The 20,981-nt window shown below is 37.9% G+C and overlaps 1 protein-coding gene across 4 annotated transcripts in view; it reads right to left on the bottom strand.

The window, feature by feature from the left end:
* The window catches only part of GRIA4 (glutamate ionotropic receptor AMPA type subunit 4), a 215,799-nt gene that overhangs the window by 84,253 nt on the left and 110,565 nt on the right, over nt 1-20,981 (bottom strand). For all 4 annotated transcript variants that reach the window (XM_041417023.1, XM_041417022.1, XM_041417024.1 and 1 more), the window contains exon 4: nt 5,127-5,311. In XM_041417023.1, the coding sequence (XP_041272957.1) occupies nt 5,127-5,311 (185 nt within the window). The remainder of the gene's footprint in view (nt 1-5,126; nt 5,312-20,981) is intronic.

Here is a 20,981-nt window from a genome sequence, read left to right as displayed (position 1 = left end):
CCATCCCTTTCACTGACTTTCATCCTTTCATTCAAACAGAATATTTTTGTGCTTTTAAAAGACCACCTGCTGAAAGTGCTGTGGAAAAAGGGATGTCAGTAAACAAGGACACAACGGTCCTTGACAGAAAATGAATCACTAGAAATGCATTCTGCTATGTAAGCTATAGCTGTTACATAAAACTGTGGAGATATCATTTTATCTCTCTGTGTCTTTGTTTTAGCTCCATTTCTCTGTCTTGTCCCAGTAATCTGCAAAGGTAATGGTAAAAAAACCCTCTAATTTCATGCCTGTAGGAAAATGGGCCTTTGCCTCTGTTTCTAGTCACACAAATAAAGGGCTATCCTGGTTTATGTTTTGAATTAACAACTTACTGCACTTTTTTTTTTTATGGCTGTGTATGAACAGATGAAACAAAGGACTAGGTAAATTAACTGGGAATCAGACTTAGTGACATTACTTACAAGGCTCTAGAAGACATTGTGTTAAGCATAAGAAATTTTCTATAACCATTAAGTGCAGATGTGCTTTCTCCAAAATGGAAACACACTTTCCGAAAGCTGTGCGGAAAGCTGACATGGAATAGATCTTTGTAAGATCAGAGAATCCTAGAATGGCTGGAGCTGGAAGGGACCTTAAAGACCGAGTTCCAAACCCCCTGTCCCCTAGCTTACATCTTATTTTACTGCTCTGGAGGTTCCTGCTCAGCAGTGAAACACTGGTTTGGGGTTATTTCTGTAGGAGAGCAGCAGTGGTCATGTCAAGCACTGAATCCCCTTGTGCTACAGACTGTGGGTCCGCCCCAAAGCAGCAGCACTGCCAAGGCTGCCCTGAGAGGCCACGGGGAGGGAGCAGCCCATGCCTAGAACCACACCAGCCCCAGCCACACACCAGGACTGCGCTGGTCAGTAAAATGGGTGCAGGCTGGCTTCCCCTTCTCAAAGGCAAATCATGTGCCTCACTTAAAGTGGACAAGTCAACAAAACACTTCTGGCAATAGTCTTGGTGTTGGTGTGGTGTCTCTCAGAGCCCAGGATGCAGAATGGCAAGGTCTTCCAGAAAAGTGTAAAGGATGAGTTTCACTTCCAGGTAACAAAATGGTCTTCCTGGTTATGGTTGTTGTAAGCTGTTAAGAAGGTAAGGTGTTCTTTCACCATCCTGAGAATAAAAGATGAAAAGGATCTAAAATTATCTTGGTAGGCTTAAGCTGCAGCAGATGATCAAGTGTAGGTGGAGATCTGCTGACTCAGGCTGAAGACACTGTCTCTCTTACGGATCATACAGGCAACAACTCTTTGATGTGTGCAGAAATGGATGTCTTGCTTCAGTGTTGAAACAGGACTTTGAGCTGAGCCATGCCAATGGGCACTAACACCAAATCCAAGCAAAATATTCCCAAATACCTCCAAGTCAGTCTTGTGTGGGTGAACAAGACCAAAGAAGAGAGCACAGCTTTATTAAGAAAACCATCACAGTCTCAGAATATCCTTGAGAGGCAAGATCTGAAACCTTTGCTGCAATGAAGACAAGAGGGAGCAATCCAAGCAACTCAGACACAAACCCTTGAGTGCAGACTGAATCCATCTTCTGGATTTAATGTAATGGCAGCCCTACTGTCCCTTTCTAGAATGGAAATCTGAAAATCAAACCCTATTTCTCTGTATTTCACCATAAAAAGCAATACAGACTTGGCCCTGCCAAAACATCACAGCTACATAAAACCAAAAAGGAAGATCTCATGATAAAAAATTGCACATCCTGGGCTGTGCATAGGGGGAGTCTGGAATTCAGATACATCACTGGGTTCCAGAAGAGAACTTTTCTGTGGAGACAGGTCCCAGATACAGAGTGTGGGGGGTAGTTTCTACATACACACACCAATGTACATGGAGAGGAGAAAATAAATGACAAAGACTAATAAATTAAGAAATATAGGGGATAAAAGGAAATAGGAAATGGTGACAATAAAGTTGTACAAGAAGTGAGGAAACGGCAAGGTGCTGTTTTTCTCTGCTGGCAGGTGAAGAGGGCAGCGAGCAGAAAACACCAGGTCAGATAAGTGGGCAGCAGGCACGGGCAGGGGAGGAGCACATTAGCTCACTTCTACAACACAGCCAGTGGAAAAGCCTCCAGTCTTCACTGCTTGAGATACACAGCCATGAGAAGTGTGAATGTGCATGTACATGGGCAGACAGTTGAGAAGAAACCCACAAGCCAGTTTCCCTCCCTTCATTAGAGTAGATTTAAGGGCAAAGCACTTTGAGTTATGGTCTCATTACTGAGATTTAATTACTTTTCCTAAATGTTCTGCAGAACATTTACTTGTACATTGCAAAGTATTACAGTATAGTCACAACTTAGGCTCTCAATTACAGGAGAACTAGGCAGGAAAGAAGTTGAGTTAATTAGACTCACTGAAGCTTAATCAATTCCTTGGTGTATGCAGGGAAGAACACGCCAACTTTTAGTCCATCTGTGAAGCTGTGAAGCCACCCTACCTGCCTGCTACAGGTTATTAAAGCCCCCAAGCAAAGGGAAAAAGTCAATGCCTGATATTTGAAAATAGCTGTTATTTTGCATTTTCTACATTGCGCTAATTTCTTTTTACTAATTTCTTCATTCCTATTTTTTGAAAACTAAGTGTTTTGTTTCTGAGACAGCTTCTGACTGCTTCTGCTTCTACCCATCCTCAAAGCAGCATGTGGTCTTTGAGGGTCATACTGGAATCCCAACCCAGCACTCCAGGCTCATTTGTAGGTCAGTCTGTCTAGGAAGACCAGAACCTTCACAGGGGAGAGTAAAGCTGTAGCTCTTCTGCATACTTTCTCTAGCCTGCCTGTAATGCCATCCCTGCTTTTACAGTGATGGTACTTTTGAAGGATGGAGAGAATCTCCAGGCATATTGGGAAAGAAGGGAATTCACATGATACACGACTTCCAATTTAATTAGGTCATGCAAATATAGATATGTATATGTGAGATATGTATAGATGGTGAAGAAGAGATATATACTGAGAGAAGAAAAAATTCTGTAATTCACGAGCCAATTTCTTTTCACTTCAGTAGCATAGATTTAGGGCAAAGATTTTACACTTAGGAGCAAATAACATAAGCAAAAGTACAAAAAAAGCTCATTTCTTAGGTAAAATTTAACTCACCCAAAATTAGACGGTAGCCAGATAAATCACTTCCTAAAAATGATACAAGTATGCTGAATGTAAGGTGTTAACTCCTACCCTCAACTCTCCCTGTGCAGTTAATGAAAAAACTCAATTAGCTTTAAGGCTTGTCCTGTGGAGATGTGAGACAAACTCACCATGTCTGATTCGGGCTGTTCTGGCCACAAACTCCGTTTTTATTTCTTAGCATGCTTGCATTAGCTACCTATTTTAGGCATGCAAAATCCAGACCTGTATGAACTGACTATGCAGCTGCTGATCTAGAAGGAAAATAAGTAGCAGCTCCTGGATGAAAATAAAATGTACACATGAGATCAGTAAGATCTAAACATGTATTCAGTGACTTCATTTTCCTTTGCAACTGAGTGGATAGTCAGTAGGAACACCTGTGCAGGATGGTGGGTGTACTACAAGACTTGTGGTAACAGAACATACTTTTTCTATATCACATTTGCATGCCATGTAAAAGAAATCAGGTAGCATCATGTGCACACACGGAAGTGAGGGAGAAATTGTTTTTCTGAATGTAATTTAGAAGACCCTCACATGGGTGTTCTGTTTTACTACAATGTAGGCTAAAATGGGGGAGGATTTCATTACAAGCTGTAGAAAGTAGGTATTAAAACATAATGGCATTCAGAATAAAGGAAGATATAATGGCCAAGTGAGTATCTGTAGCAATACGGCATTGTCTGTTTTTTCTTGTCCATAGTCATAGAAAAAGTTCTTGTTATATCAGCCACTATTAATTCTCAGTTTCTCTCTTTACCTTCTGCCAGAGAAAGCAAAATTGATGTATATATGACACTGAGTACTATATTATGCATTTATGAGTACTATTTTATGAATTTCTGTATGAAAAATGACATTTCATTTTTCTGTGACTTCAGAGGCAAATGTATCATGAATGGTTTTGCAACAAAATCTTCAAAATTCTCTAACATACTAATGAAGAGAAGCAGAGTGGTGGCAGAAGGTCCAGCACCAGCAGATGGCATTCATTCCCTGCAATTTCTGCAGCAGCAGGAGGCACTGAACAGTGAACTTGCACCACAGCAATGTAATATGTGGGATCATAAGAGATGCAGATAGTTAACTGTAATTTATTTTCTTGTCATTTGGGAAAATTTTTCTTTCAAAGCATCATTTATTTTTTTCCATTATTTAAGAAACAGCTTACACATAAACACTATATAGAGATAGATTTGCCACATCAGAGCAGCATGGTTTGATATTCACTCTGCACACTGGTATAGATAATACCCAGTGGAAGCCAGTCTGTCTGACCCAGTATTTTCTTTCCCCCAGTAGTTTCCATGGATAACTGATGGAAGAACTTGACCTCTCTTCCCAGTTCAATAGCACTTTTAGTCACTGCTCTTTATGTTCCTAAATACCCTGCTAAGGTGATAAAACTATCAGTTTAAATATCTGTAACAATAATTTTAAATGTTTTTACAGTTATAAATGCACGGCCTATGCTATTTGACAAACAGAAAGAATAATGGATTTAAAATAGATTTTTTTCCCCCCCTCAAACAAAGCAGAGCTTTACCCCCATGAAGGTATAGACTAAGAACACACTGGCAATTAAACAACACCATGTTGTTCCAGCAGCCCTCTGACCCTGATGCAGGAGGCATCAGGCAGGGATGTTTTGGGAAGTGGGACCAAATGTGCAGCTGCCCTGACTGCTGGCACCTTTCGCACCATGGTCCTGAGGTGGAAAGGAGAGGCTCCCTGCCCTGACATGCCAGCTGCTAAGACAAGTATTGTAGATGAAAAGAGAGCAGAACAGGCAAGTGGACATACAAATACAGGCCGATGAAGTAAAAAAATTAAAAAATTAAAAGAATCAATTTCATTTCCACTGACAAAATAAACAAAATGCAATCTCATCTGGAGTTTCAATAACGTGTTTACAGTAACATTAAAAGCAGGTGTTACCTGTTCTAAGAGATTCTGAAGCCTCTCTATTTCACAGTCTATTACAAATTTCTTTTCTTGCCTTCGGTCCAGATCTTCTAAAAGCCGCCTGTAGCTGGCATCGTTAAAATTCTCCACACAGATGGCACTGACTTGCCAGCTATTTTGTCCTGCTTTTTCCATAATTGCTTGAAGTATTGAATAACCTAAAAGAGAAGGATACAATACACTAGTAACACAATCGTTGCGTTTTTTGAATAGGAATTGTCCTTAATCAATATTATGTCTCTTAACATATGCTCCTGCAGGGAAGGGAATAAGAGAATATTTGAATCCTCCCTATGCTGCTTGTCACGATCAGCATACAGTAAGCAATTAACAAAATTTACAATCGCTGGAAGTGATCAGAATGCTGAGCATTATGGATAATCTTCATATGATTCATACACAAAAACTCTTCCAATCAAGCATTCAGCTTCTCAGACTAGTTTTGTAAAGTTTCTGTATCTGGACACAGGAAAGGAAAAATCTGAGCCTACTCATTCAGCAGAATTATTTTGCATACTACAAAAGCATTCAAATGCTTTGGTTTGGGTTTCTTTTTTTTAATAGCAACACTTAATCCAAGCAGCTTCTAATGCTTCCTAGTGAGAATTCTTTGTTTAATTCAATTATACATATAAATTATATGCTAGTACAGATGCATGAATAGAAATTATATTGAACTATTTCAGAGCCATACAGTTTGGATCAATGTAGGCAAAGAGATTAGAGGTCAATGAATGAAGGGCACCAGCGAAGCACTAACTGTTACTACTGGCAGGACTATTGCCCTTTATCAGCACCAGTATTTGATGCCCCCTGTGTTGTCTTTGAGGCCGCTCACAGATGGGAAAGGCAGTGTCCTGTCAGAGGTCTCCCCCTGAACCTGCAGGGCAGTCTCAGGTTGCCCTGGACCACCAGCCCTTCACCTCCTTTCTGCTCTTTTTTTTTTTCTTTTCTTTCTTTCTTTTCCCACTGGGGATGTGCAGTACAGAGGCAGCAGGGGAGCTTATGGCATGACTTAGAACAGCTTGCAAACCTTGTCTTGACTTGCTCAACCAACCCCTGAATCAGGAAGCATGTGTTTTTCTATTTTTGATCCAGAATAAGTGGGGAATTTGTTTGAAGTAATGAAGAATGCACACCTCACACCCAGAGCTGATGTTTAAAAAAGACAAAAAGAACAGAAGGACAGATAGAACATGTTTCTCAACAACACGTTCATAAAAGAGACACAATTCAGAGAAAGCCTTCCTGTCTAGAGACACAACAGGATTGTGGCTTTTAACTCATTAGCTGGCAGAATTTTCCCCACTAGCTTTAAATGAAAGATTTCACCTCTTAAAAATTTTCCTTAGTGATGTGGTTACCCAGTGGCAGCCTCTTTCTCTCTTCAACAGGAGTGTCCCATGCCTGAGTGCAGTGACCCCCAGGTGTCATTTTAATGCACTTAAAGATGCCACTGCATGGCAGGTTTCCTGTAGAAGAACTATGAGATATCCCCACAGATTTCAAGAGGAATCTTAGTAAGTTACATTTCAGAAAGAGCATTTTTGAGTGTGTGATTGCTAACTAACTAATTAGCAGAAGACCTGCAACACAACAGAAATCTGAGTTTGCCTCCAGTCAAATGAAACTAGACGACAGTGTTATTAGAATGTGGCCTTTTTTGGATACATGAGAAACTAATCTTTTTGCAAATCTAGGAGTAGCTGTTTTTCTACTGGCTCCTATAACATTTGCAGTCTTTTAAATATTAACTTAAAATATAAATTTTCTTATCTTTATGACATTATGCATCAGCACTCCAAAATGAACATTTATTAGGTTTCCCCTCCAGTTCAGATGACATATTTTAGATAAAAATACTAACAATTATAATAAATACATAAAATTCAGAACATATTTTTTTAATACAAACTAGACATTTATTTTATGAAACAGTATTTTATTGCAGGAAATGAATTCAAATACTCAATGTATCAAGTATTAAAACATTTCTGTACTCAGCATATATTTTTAACCCAATGACTGTTATTTTTTGCAAGGAATCATCAGCTTTCCTGTTAATTGCTGCATAATTATTCTGCTTTTCCTGTTGCTATATTCAATCTCCTTTTTGCCTGTAATTATCTCTGCAAATCATGACGAGATTCTTTCTCAAGCATTGTATTTCTTGCTTCATTTCCTATTCATTTCCATATATAGACATGTATTAAAGCCACTCCAATGTTACAGGGGTTCCTGCTTCACTTAACACTGTAACTTTGACTTGATCTGTGCTACCAAGGCAGTCAACATTTACTTAATTCAGCTTCCTGACACTAATTAACATTTTCTTTGAGTCAGAATGAATGTTGTGTGAAACAGCAATTGACATTCACTCCTTCCTTTCTTATTTCATTTGGACAACTTCACTAAGATGCGTTTGGACCAAACTGGTAATTTATTCCAGCACAAAGCATGACAAATATCACAAAAACACATAGAAAACCTTTTCTTCTATCTTGGATCAAGGTATCACTTGCCACATTTCATTAGCAACTGCCTTCATTTAGGTATTTGAAGCTTCTAGTGCTTCTTGTCAGTAGCTTGCACTTAGATGAGGGTTTTCACATGTAGGCACAGCACAGCTAAACAGCACTAAGGAGATAATCATGCAATATTCTCCATCAGAAGAGTGCAGAATCCCTGTGCCAGTCATCAGTGGCATGGTCATCTATTCAATGTGCAGGAACAATCTTTAATATAACAAAGGATGAAGTTCACACAGAATGAATAAAGGCATTCACAGGCTCAGTTGGATAAAAATTAGACATGCTGCAGAGAATGCTTATTTGTCCAAAATAATTGGCTACAGCTGACAAGGAAATAAAATTGATTTCTGCAAAAATTTTATAAGGCAAAAAGCCCTGAAACTAACCTAGGATAATTCTCAGAAACTGAATTCTGCATTTCTATTCAAGCAAAATTCCTAATCTTTAGAAAGATGTTTGCACAAGTAAAGACATCAGACATGAATATTATAGCTGTCATCTGAAAGGTATTTATTTTCTCTTTACCTGCTGTTTATCCTCAGTTATGCTACAGACAGATGAATGATTCATTTTCTGGAATACATTCCCTCCCATTTATTTTGAAACACTATTTGTTGCATGCAAGTAAACAAAAAAATCCCTAAGCTAGCTCGTATCAGCTGAGCTGCACAATCCATGTTTTTTCTAAACACTATTATTTAACAAAATGTTTAGGACTATGCCAATATATAAAAGTAAGCTAAGTTCTCTCACACATTTTTACAGCAACCCTTCCTCATCAACTAATTCAACCTTGAAATGCAGACAAGACATTTATTATAAAAGACAAATGGTTGTGCCCAAGCATAACTTTGAAGCCTGGAAATGTGTATCAAGAAGTTCAAGAAGTTCCTGGTCTTTTACAGAGCTCACCTTTTTTTTTTTTTTTTTTTTTTTTTTTTTTTTTTTTTTTTTTTTTTTTTTTTTTTTTTCCCCAATTAACAAATCTATGAAATAAATAAAACACCAAGAGAACTTCCTGAAAGCTCAACTGAAGTTCTTCCCAAATGCAAGGACATTATATGCAAGAAGGACTTCTTTTACCTATTTATGGGACTGTATTCTGGGGAATTTTCCTCAAATGACCTGTGATGAGAAGTCTGCCAACTGATTTTTATAGGTCATTGCTTAAATGTAGATACTATTAACAATTGCTTATGGACTAGTAATATCAATTCCACCTCAATATACTGGAACAAAAACAGCAAAAGGGCAAGTCTGCAAAGATTTTGTTTTCTTGATCCCTTCTCTCATTTTACTGTTCTCTGGTCAGGTAGAATTGTGGTGATCTACCATACTGCTATTTTCTTTTTTTTTTTTTTTTTTGCCCCAAAAGATAACACACAGTCATAATGCTGGGGAAAAAACCCATGACCCTGCCGACCCCCCCTTCTCTCTCCCCCGTCCCATGAAAATTAAACATTACTCCATTTGTTTCCTGTAAAATGGAAGTTGGAGATGCCTACTGCAGGAAATCCATGCATTGGGGTTGATACTTCAGTTAAATATATTACAAATAAAATCTCAGATTTTTAAGCCTTCTTCCCTCGTTCCACAATTCACTGGCATTTTTTCACCAAAAAATGGATCAACCATAGAAAAATAATAGGATATGTGCACCTGGTGCTGTAGAGATATCAGTACTTCTTCAGAGTCAGATATCTTCTGGAGGCCAAAGTGTGTAAAATGGGCAATTTTGTGGTCCAGTATTCCTCCTACTCACTGTAATTGGAGCCTATACACCCTTCCTCCACCCAAGAAGTGAAATCATGAGAAATATTTTTGATTTTAAAATTTAAGTTACCTGTCAGATTTTTTAATTTGTCTTCAGCTAGGCTTTCCTCTAATCAATTTCATTTCAGCAGGATATGATTTGATTTAATTTATTTCAATTTTAAATAAAAAGTAAAATTTGATATCTATATCTCTTCAGCATGTTCAGAATAAACTGAAGAGTTATAGGATTACCATCTTGACTTATTTTTTCTGCTGGAATGCAGATCTTTGCTTTTTTTCTCCTTTTTTGTTTATTTTTATTTTTTTTCTTGCTTGCTTGCTTTCACCAGAAAATAGTTCAGTGATCAATTACAGTGCTATAATAAATTTCAATAACTTTCATCTTCCAGCAGCCTTTTCATTCTGGGAAACCATCTCCCCAACCCTCTAAACACAAGCAATCATTCCTGATGGGCTTGCCAGGACACAGACAGTGAAGTGGCTCCAAATAGTAGCACCCCCAGCAATAATTCTTATTTTGGAGCTTTTGTCCAGTAACCTATTACTAATTTTCTACAATGAAGAGGATGCAATATTTACATATTATGACTGTATTTTACTATGGTTAGCAGACTAACAGTACTGAATTAGTAAGTTAACAGGTTAGTAAACTTGGAAACAGCATATGCAATATGCTTGTTATGACCCCAGGCATAGAAAACATCCCTGACAAACATGGGTCTTTTCCAAAGATGGGCTTATATGGGCTCGTATGGTGCACGTTACTGAAATGCTAATTCATTTGCTTCTCTTTCAGGGCCATTTAATTTTCAAATAGGAATAAATCTCATTCCCAAGATTTACTATGATTCCAAAAGCCCCATACATTGGTGGAGCTACTTTATGAAAGCTACTTCCAACTACAGGAATTAATATTAAGGTGAGTTTTTTATAAATCCAACACATAGCAGAAGTGAAGAATGACCAATAAATCATTTGCTAAGGATAAGCCAATATATTTAAAATTCAGGACTGGATTCATGTTGCTTGATTCTAGCTGTTTAGAGTAGTTGTCTAAGTTAATCATCCAAGCTTTCAAAGGAGAGACATGTGACCCATAAAAAACCCCATTTTTTTCATCTTAGATATCTAACTCAAAGGTGCTTTTTCTTCAATGAATACTGAAGGAGTTTGGACATGAGGCTTAGTGAAAATAACTGCCATTTATTTTATCCGGCCAAATCTTGTCAGGATGAATCCAGAAAATACAGTGATGAAAACCATACAAGAAATTTCCAATATGAGTGATGCATGACTGTACATTCCACCAATAACTACAAGCACTCAAACTCATGTATATTTAATTTTTCCTTGTTGTGTTTATCACTTTTTCATTAACATACAGTTTTGTTTCAAATTTTGGTCAGCATAGAACTTCCAGAACTTAAAGAACTCAAGAAATATTTGAATCTATTCCTCTCTAACCCTCCATCCCCCAAGACATATAAAGCAGATTTAAAAAATTGTAGACAGAGATCTTTGTCCTTAAAAATCTCTAAAGAGGATTCAGTCACATCCTAGGTAATATATATTTTTATTATTTATTTTATATTGCTTAATTATCCTTATCATTAGGAGATGTTTTCTAAAATCTAACCTAAGTCTCCCCTGGCATAATTTGAAGCCACTCATTCTTGTCCTATCTCTAGTAGGCCTGGAGAACAGTTTGTTCCCTTCTTCCTTAAAGCAATCCTTTATGTAACTGAAGACTGTTGTTACATTTCTTTTTTATCTGCACTTCTGTTTCTGAAACATGATTCTCTTGGTTTTTCCTTGTGGAAAATATTTTAGCCTCAATTCTGACAATTTTCCTTGCTTTCCTCTGGATATGTTGCAATTGATCCAAGTTCTTCCTGAAGTACATTGAAGAAAATGTGATGTATTTAAAAAATGTATTCCAGAGTACAAACAGTCCTCTTAAATTTTTATCCTCTGCAAGTTTAAAAAATGCATTTTGTATTTCTTCATACAAATCATTAACAAAGACACTGGAAAAAAACCCCTGCAACCAGAATGGATCAATACTTAATACCTCTTTATTTGACAGTGAATCTCATATACTTTCTGAGTTTGAGTGTGATCAGGGTTTGATAGGTCTTCTAGAAATTTTATCAAGAAAATAATTCTTTAGCTCATTGCCATGGGTTGACCTTGGCTGGATGCTGGGTGCTCACCAAACCTTCGATCACTCTCACTCCTCAACTGCATGGGATGAGGGAAAACGTGGGGTCAAGACAAAGAAAGGGAGACATTAGTCAGCAACTACTGTTGTGGGTAAAACAGTCTCAACTTGGGAAAATTAATTTATTGCCAATCAAATCAGAATAGAATAGTGTGGGGAAAAAAATCTCTTAACACCTTCCCTCTACCTCCTCTTTCTTCAGCTATGCACATGGCTGTTGGAGGTCACTCTTGCCCAGAGCAGCTGTGGATGCACCATCCCTGGCAGTGTTCAAGGCCAGGCTGGACAGGGATCTGAGCAACCTGGTCTAGTGGAAGGTGCCCTGTCTGTGGCAGGGGTGTTTGACTAGGTGACATTTAAGGTCTATTCCAACCCAAACCATCTATAATTCTATAATCTGCTCCACTGTGGACCTCCATGGGCTGCAGGGGCACAGCTTCCTCACCATGGTGTGGACCACGGGCTGCAGGGGAACCTCAGCTCTGGGGCCTGGAGAGCATCCTACCCCTTCTTTTGCACTGACACTGGTTTCTGCAGAGCTCTTTCTCTCTCATATTCTCACTTCTATCTCTGTTTCATAGCTTTCCCCCCTTCTTAAACACAATATCCTAGAGATGCTATCACTATTGGGATGGGCTTGACTTTGGCCTGTGGCAGGTTCATCTTGGAGCCAGCTGGCTTTGGCTCCATCAGACATGGGGCAAACTTCTGGCAGCTTCTCACAGAAGCCACCCCAGTAGACCCCCCCCTACCAAATCCCTGCCATGCAAACCCAATGCAGTGATCTAGCAAAATTTCATGGAAATGTATAAACTTGCCTTAGAACAAGATACACAATTTTTTTTTTCCAATGTCTAGAAAACAAAATTGTTTTGTAATAGAATTAAAATTGCTTTATCTCACATAATCTGTTTTTGAGAAATCCATGTTTGGGCTTAGTTAGCTTTCTAATTTCTGTCTACTTTCAAAGAGATTGGCTATTATGTAGATTGTGAATACCACCTATGCCATCAGCGAAGAGGACAATTTTATTATTCATAGCTCTGAACCAAAACTGAGGAAATAACAGATCCAATTTAGCCACCTCTTCTATTGTATTTTTATTTCAAATACTTCGGAATATTTGGTGATAAAGGGCACTCCCTTTGAGATCATGCTTCTTGCCTCCCTGACAACTATGACCTTGAATATTTTCTTGGTGTTTGAGAGACACCTTCAAAACAAGATCCTGCAATAGTGTATGGTCAGACTTTCTGCCATTCTCTCCCTTAATCCTTTTGAGATGGGTGCAGCTTCTTCTGCAGTATTTAATAATCCTTCTTTCCTGAGGACAACACAAAGCTACAAGAAAATGCTGTCAATATATTACAACCATTACTTCTTTTTAAAAAAAAAAAAATTCTAAGTGGAACAACATAGCCTAAGAAATGTGCTTTCAGGGAGCATATGGGAGGTGGTTTGGCTTACATCACAATGGGAGTTCATGATCAAAGATTCAAGCTATGTCAGGTCCCATTAATGCTACACCCACTCAGCAGCAAGATTTTCCCCTTCTTTGCATTTCAGAGTCTGCAGCCTTCATATGAAAAGCCCTGTAAAGGTGTCTCAGCAAAGTGCCAAGTGATAGAGATAACTAGGAACTTGAGAGAGACTGAAGAAAAGCCCTGGTTTTAAAGCCAATCTTATAGTTTTGTTTGGGCTTTCACAGTTCTCAGATACCATTACCCTTCCTATTTCACTAAATGCCTTCAAAATAATGTTGCAGGCCCATAATCTTTCTTATAACAAAAATGCATGAAGATGAAAACATCCAAAGGCACTTGTAGATAAATGCCAAAACCAAGTTGTTGTACTTGTTAGTATTTTATATGTTATTTGCTTGTATTTGTCTATTTTTAGTTACGCCATAGGCCTCAGCTACAACTGGCTCAGGTGAGAGGTCATTGGCTCCTCTGTAGTTTATAAGCAGCAAGGAGACACTTAGCAAATTTTTGCAAATTTTTACTACAGAACTTTAAATGCTAAATTAGAAACTGCATGTAATCACAGTGTTATGAAAACTTACAAACTATTAGTGGAACAAAAGAGAGGGGAAAAAAAAGAAGCATGTGTTATGCTTATCCTCTGTCAGACCATATATGCAGTCTCTATAAATAACCAGTTATCTGATATGTCATCTTGGGACAATCATTAGGGCTAATGTGTATCAGTATTTTTAATGAAGGGGCAGAAAAGAGGAAAAAAATGAATCCACTTTGGAAGAAAATAAAATAAGTTCAAATATTTACCGTATTAACTTTTGCCAAAATTCTTACTTTTGCTAAAACCTATAGTTTGTAAGACTGATAATAATAAATTATCCTTCTTGCACAGTAACTTCATTCAGGCATAGCTATTTTCCAGAAATTGCTAGCTTGCCAACAATTTACCTCTCTAGTCTCAATTTGAGAGGATTTACCTTGCCCTGTGACGGTATACAAACATACAAGAGGTTTGTGTAAATAACATCCTAAAGAGCCATGTCAAAGGGTATTAGCACTGCAAGTAAAACTCTCAAGAGCTGGTATATCTTCAAATGAGCAGTACCTTAATGTATTCTGGTTAATATATTGTGCTGCTGTCTTTATAGTGTCATGCACTATTTTTCCCCATAAGGCATCTGTATCAATAAAACACCTGTGCCCTAGGACAGAACTGACTGTGGGTACTAAATGAAGGTCTCGATGTCAACTCTTCTGCCTCCTTTCTATATGGATTTGTTAGAAAAGCAGTGTTTTACTATAAAATACCTGACAGTCTCTGCCTATTGGCTGTGTAGTTTCTAATACCTGCCTGAGAGAAAACAGAAAGAACAGTCTTCAGACTGAAACAACAGGCATTCACATTAACAAGCATTCTTTTGAAGGAAGTCACAACTTTATCTCTATGCATTTGTGGCCATGGCCATGTCCACATTTACTGGTAGCCACACAGCAAATAATATTTAGGACCTTACTCCTTCCATAAGTTCTATTTGTAGATCCCAGGCAAATTATTTCTGATTCTAAATTTCATTTAAGATGTTTTTGAAAACTACATTTTGAAGTATTTACCTTTTTCAGAAAAAATGTAATAAGCCCTGGAAAACCAGGACTTAAAATCTGAATGCTACGATTATGGTTACCACTGGTCTGAAGTGAGTTTGAAATAAGTCTTACTATATCTTTTAAACTGACACATGGACCACAAATTTATTAGAAGTTAATTGCTCCCTCAACAAAAAACAATTTGGAGATAATGCTAAAGATATATGGTTTTCTTCCAGCTCCTAAAATTAATTCAGTGCTTTTCTTATGTAGATCAGCATTAAGATGAGACTCCTTCTTTCTGAATGGGAGCAGGAACTTGTGAAACATTTGAGGATTTAATATAGTGGCTTTTATTGATGTAATGACAATGGTGTAATGATTTTATTGGTGTAATGACAATGATCATTCCCCTTACGTGGCTTCAAATTCAGTTTTGGGCCCCTCACTGCAAGAAAGACATTGAGGGGCTGGAGCGTGTCCAGGGAAGGGCAACGGAGCTGGGGAAGGGTCTGGAGCACAAGTGCTGTGAGGAGCAGCTGAGGGAGCTGGGGGTGTTCAGCCTGGAGAAAAGGAGGCTCAGGGGGACCTCATCACTCTCTGCAGCTGCCTGACAGGAGGGTGCAGCCAGGGGGGGTCAGGCTCTTCTCCCAGGCAGCAAGTGACAGGGACAAGAGATAATGGCCTCAAGTTGCACTGGAGGGGGTTTATATTGGATATCAGGAAACATTCCTTTATGAAAAGCATTGTCAAGCCCTTGTACAGGCTGCCCAGGGAAGGAGTTGAGTCACTGTCCTTGAAGGCATTTAAAAGATCTGGAGAGTGGCAGTGAGGTACATGGTTTAGGGGTGAGCACAGATGTGCTGGGTTAATGTTTGGACTTGATCTTAACTTTTTCCAACCTAAATGATTCTATGGTTCTATGATGTTGAATAATGCACCTGCCAGGCACTTCATCTTAGGGACTGCAAATATCACTCTCAACTAAACCCTGAAAAGGGCTCAGAATCTGAGTTTCTTAAAAAAACCCTCAAATCCTACATTTAAAAAAGAAAAAAAAAAAAAGAAAAGAAAATAAAAAAAGTGAGAAAACATTTTAGTAAGTTCTTTTAAATATTCCAAGACATGACAAGTGTACATATATATGTACATAACAAGTAAATACATCTGTATATATGCGTATCTGTAACTGCTTTATATGAATCTGTGCAAACTAGCATGCAAAGAAATAACAAAAATTTCAAAGAAGGGAAATGAGCAGAGGCTGTTGATTGCTTTAGCTTCCTCCTCTCTTCTAACTCTTTTCAGTACTCCTCTGAAAAGAACAGGCATGGCAAAAGGCACTTAGTAACCTTGCCTTATTTGAGTGACTTCACAAACACTGCTAACACAGTCATTGATATACAGAACTGATCTTTTCCAGCAATGGTGTATGACAGCTAATGTAACATCTAGATACTTATACAGGGGAACAGGGAAGATAATGATATGATCTTCACAGAGAACACTGGACTACTCCTACACAGCTGAATCTCCTTTTGGTGTCCACATTTAAAAAATTAATGATAAAATATTTGACAGAGGTCAAAGAAGCAAATCAAGATGATTTGAGGCCAATATATAAAACATGCCTTAGAGTACAGGAGAATTTACCTCAACTGAAATTTTGACTAATTTGAATTTTGATAATTCTGAGCTAGTTCATCCAGTATCCTTTGTCACACAGCAGGAGGAAACAGGCACCTTCTTGAAGGCAACCCATAAAACCCTCCATCATATGTCTCATGTACTCTTCGGAGGAGACAACACTCCTCCATGTTTATAATGAAAAATCCCAATTTCTCAGGTTCAATGAGAACACTGAACCCTATTAACATAATTTTATGTATATGTAAAGAGCAGGACTAAAAGCAACCAGCAATATTATCACAGTACCTGCTACCGACATGCTTTAAATTTTGTTCTTCTATTTTGTATCTACATTTCACATAAAAAGATACAACATTTCATTTAAGTGGAATTAAAAGTTAGGTGACTTTTATGCTTCTCTTTTGGAGGACGGTCAGCTACACATAGGTTTCATTTGATTATTCTGGTGAAGGGATTTGCATACAATTACAGAGACAATTTCAGTTCCTAGCAGGAACAAACACAAAATTAACTAAGTACTCACCATATGATTAAACTAATTTATTACATCCCACTAAAGTAAGCTATATGCCAAGAAGTAATCATAAACTCATGTTCAGAGCTCTGGTAGAATGAATATATTTAACAATTCAAATTCAATTTCAGCTGTAGGAAGTGACATTTAGTGGGAAACATGGAAATGGGCAAGGTACAATGAAAAGTTAACAGGTAAAAGAATACAGACATTGAAAGCTGTGACTGGCCTGTCTGAAAACAGAACAGGGAATAAAATTGTGAATAAAATCCTGGCAAGTTTCTAGTATGAAATATATGTTGATCTGGACTTTGGTTAGTTTTAACTGACCTTGGCATTAATGTCTGAAAATGAACACAGTGACCAGTCAATAACTGCTCCATAAAAGTTAAGTGCCTGTGACGTTTCATTATACAATGGCACTTGCATTGACCATTTTGAAAGCAAATGATCTTAAGAACTTTGTTCATTTTAGAGCTGGATATTTTCCTCCCCCTGAGCAGCTGTTTATTCGCAGAAAAGCACACTCTGGTGTAATACCAAGTCTTAATGAGCAGAAGTGAGCATTTCTGCCTTGGACTTGCCAGGAGAAAAAATTACTAAGGTTTCAAAAGACTGAAAACATCTCTAATAAAAATGGATGTTGCTTAAATATTTCCATTTAGGGCATCTCCATGAATAGAACCAATAGGCACAATTTGGTATCTGCGTAACTGTTACTCAAGAGAACAGTGACAGCAAGATACCCACTCGGTATTCCTGCTGAAGAAAGCATGGAATTCTGCAAGTGTCACTCAATGCCCTTGAGTACACTGTGTCATGATCATTAGGACTGAGGACATCCTGGGTGGTTTAGTCTAAACCTCTCCAGCAAACCCACAGAATGAAAACAATGTTTTTCACCAAGGCAGAAAAAGTCAAGAAAGTGACTGCAGCATGGTACAAACAATATTTATCAGAAAGGTGGGAAATATTTAATGCAGTCTTGTCTTTAGTGGCTAATTAGTTTATACAAGAATATCTGAAAAAGATGCAGAGGATGTGGGAATTGGCTGCAAAAACTTAAGGAGGTGAAAAATAAGACATTACAGAGGGACCTTCTATATCTGAGAGGAATGAGAAAAGTGAGAACGCAGGAACTCCTCAGTGGATATAAGATACTTTTAAAGTCCTACATCATGTATTTGGCATTTTAGACTTTAAGTTGAAAAAAACCCAGTAAATAAGGTCAAATTTCAGTAGTACTAGTGTGAAAACAGAAAAATCCCACTTTGACCATTTTTTTGAGGTCTCCACGTCTGTACTTGGAAATTAAAATCTTTTTCTAAAAATCTACAGCAGATGATAATCCATTTAAAAAGCCAGTATTATTTAATTTTCTTTACACACTGATGCCAGGAACAACACTATCTATGCTTATTGCTCAAAAACCACTGTAGAAAAACCTGTCCACTCATAGTTCTTTGTGTATTTTGGCTTGTGCTTCCATTGCCCTTTTCAATGTGATTGACAAGATATTATTTCACAGTACAGGATCTTAAATGTTATAAATTACCTCAACTGTCTTATTTTCCTAAAGAGATACAATATAGATTTGAATTTTCCAATTTGCCTAAAGCAGTGACATCCAACCTTTTCAACCTGAGCCCTGAAGCATTATTCCAAAAAGAGCAGTGGGCCATAATTATTCCTTGAGGGCATTTTCTCTCGAATCAGAGTGGAAGGAAGTGGGTATCACCCCTGGCCCCCTTGCTGGGGATACTAAAGTGTCACCAAGAGACCAGGCTACAGCTGTAAAATTGCAGAGAATTCCTTAAGCACGTTGTGTTTTGCTTGTGATATTGAATTATGCCCAGTGGCAGCTGCAAGGCGCTCTCACATGGCAGCTTTGTGCCGTGACTCCAGGCTGGGATGTACGTGGTACAATGTCCCAAAGTACAAAAGACAGGGTGACCTCATTCCTCCTGCTAAAGTTACCTGCTAACTCAGGTTCCAAATCACTGAGCCAAATCTCAGGCTAATTAATTGCAAATAAACAAACATCACCATTACAGAAACTGGACATTTGCCTATGTCCCTTATGAGATGGTTTCATAAGAGACAATTTGCACAGATACAAGCAACAGCAGCAGGCGCTTCCCTGCTGAGCTGTTAGCACTGGAGATGATAGGGGGACAAAAATCTCAATATTGACACACTGCAGGACATTTACACCAAACAACCTTGCTGCAGTTGGGAGGACTGTGTACATTGCAAAGTCGTCCTGCATGGTGCTGTTCCCCATGTCCCCTCCAAGGATCCTCATCCTGGAGTCAGGCTGCTTCCATGGCCTGGAGCTACTCTGAAGCATCATGTTGTGTTCCGTGGGGTTGTTCATGACAGACACAAAGGACAGATTTCTCTTTAATATAATGAAGAAAAAAAACATAAAGCATCTATTCGTGGAAGAATACAAGATACAAGTTTCACCATACATTTAGCATTCTACTGATGATGTCATCTTGACTTGTATATCACTAAATAAAGATTTTAAAAAACCCCTTAATGTCTTCATTTAAGAAGGTATTTGTGCATGAAAAAAGAGTTGTAATTACTTAGCAGATATTTATTTAAGGTTTTATCTCTTCCTGAGAATGTTAATATTGACCATTTAGCTTTCATCTCTATGGTAGTTTAAATGAACAAGTCCTTTTCCAGTGAAAGAGTCTGGTGTTAATGCACTTTTATGATTAAAAAGGTTATTCTGATCCTGAGACAACTATCTGAAATATAGGCCTGTACAATACAGCCTGTAGTAGAGAATGTGGATAAAATTTTAGGCATTTTGATAAGAACAATTGTATTTACATAAGTAATGTTGTGCTCAAAGGTCTCATTGTTCCAGGTGCTGTACCAAGTACACGTGCCAAAAAGGACTCAAAATAGATGACTTTGGAAACCAAATAGACTCGGAGGTAGGGCAAGTTGTTTATTCCTACTTTTATTTTTAATTGGGTACTGTTGATGATTCCTCTCCATGTGTGGAGACACGAGGCTTGACTCCATTTCAGAAGGCTGATTTATTATGTTAAATATTATATTAAAATGTTACATTAAGACTATACTAAAGAACAGAGAGATCAGAAGGCTACAACAAGAACAGAACAGAATAACAAAAATCTTGTGACTGCTCACAGCCTTGGCACAGGTGGCTGTGATTGGTCATCAGTGGAAAACAATCCACATGGACCAATCATGGATGCACCTGTTGCATTCCACAGCAGCAGATAGTAATTGTTTACATTTCTCTCCTGAGGCTCCTCAGCTTCTCAGGAGAGGAAAAATCCCAGCAAAGGATTTTCTTAATATCATGGCTACAGGGTACAAGACATTTCAGAGGCATTTTTCATACTTATAAGTCTGAAAATAAAACAACTTGCTTCTAAATGGATATTCAATAATTCATTTAAAAGTAGGATGATCAAAAATATGCAATTAGACATATATTGGATACACATATATCCTTATTTTCATTTATATTTTTTCTTTTGAAATATGCTTAGGAGCAAATAATTGAAATAATTTACTTTGCATTTTCCTTTCTATCATTCTTTTTCAGCATAACAGATAAGTCACTACACAGTCCACATTCTAACTTGCATTTTCACAGAATAAGAACTAGAGAAATATTCTGTGCGTGGGTGTTAGGATTACTTATAAAAGGCAGGACAAATCCTGTTGCATAACTCATAAAATATTCGTATTGACTTTAGCTGGAACTACTCACCGGAGAAGAAGCTGGTTCAATATTTGAAATCTGATATAATTAAAATTTGAGAGCATTTAATTCCAAAACCCATTTAATACATTCACTGAGTTTTAACTGTATAACAACTAATTCTGTGCCAGGTGAAAATGCAATTGACAAAAAAAAGGTAAAGATAACAAGGAACCAGACATGAAAATAAAATCCCAGCATGCTGGCACAACTTTACATCTGGAGGGAAGGCAGAGAGGAAGGGGACCCTCCTTTGAAGGACTAGGACTGGACACTAAAACTGCTGTCTTGTCACAAACTATACTAAATGTTAT

This window comes from Onychostruthus taczanowskii, unplaced genomic scaffold, assembly GCF_017590055.1.
Source record: "Onychostruthus taczanowskii isolate IOZ18803 unplaced genomic scaffold, ASM1759005v1 scaffold54, whole genome shotgun sequence".
Lineage (NCBI taxonomy): Eukaryota > Metazoa > Chordata > Aves > Passeriformes > Passeridae > Onychostruthus > Onychostruthus taczanowskii.
This window is presented reverse-complemented; position numbering and strand designations above follow the sequence as displayed.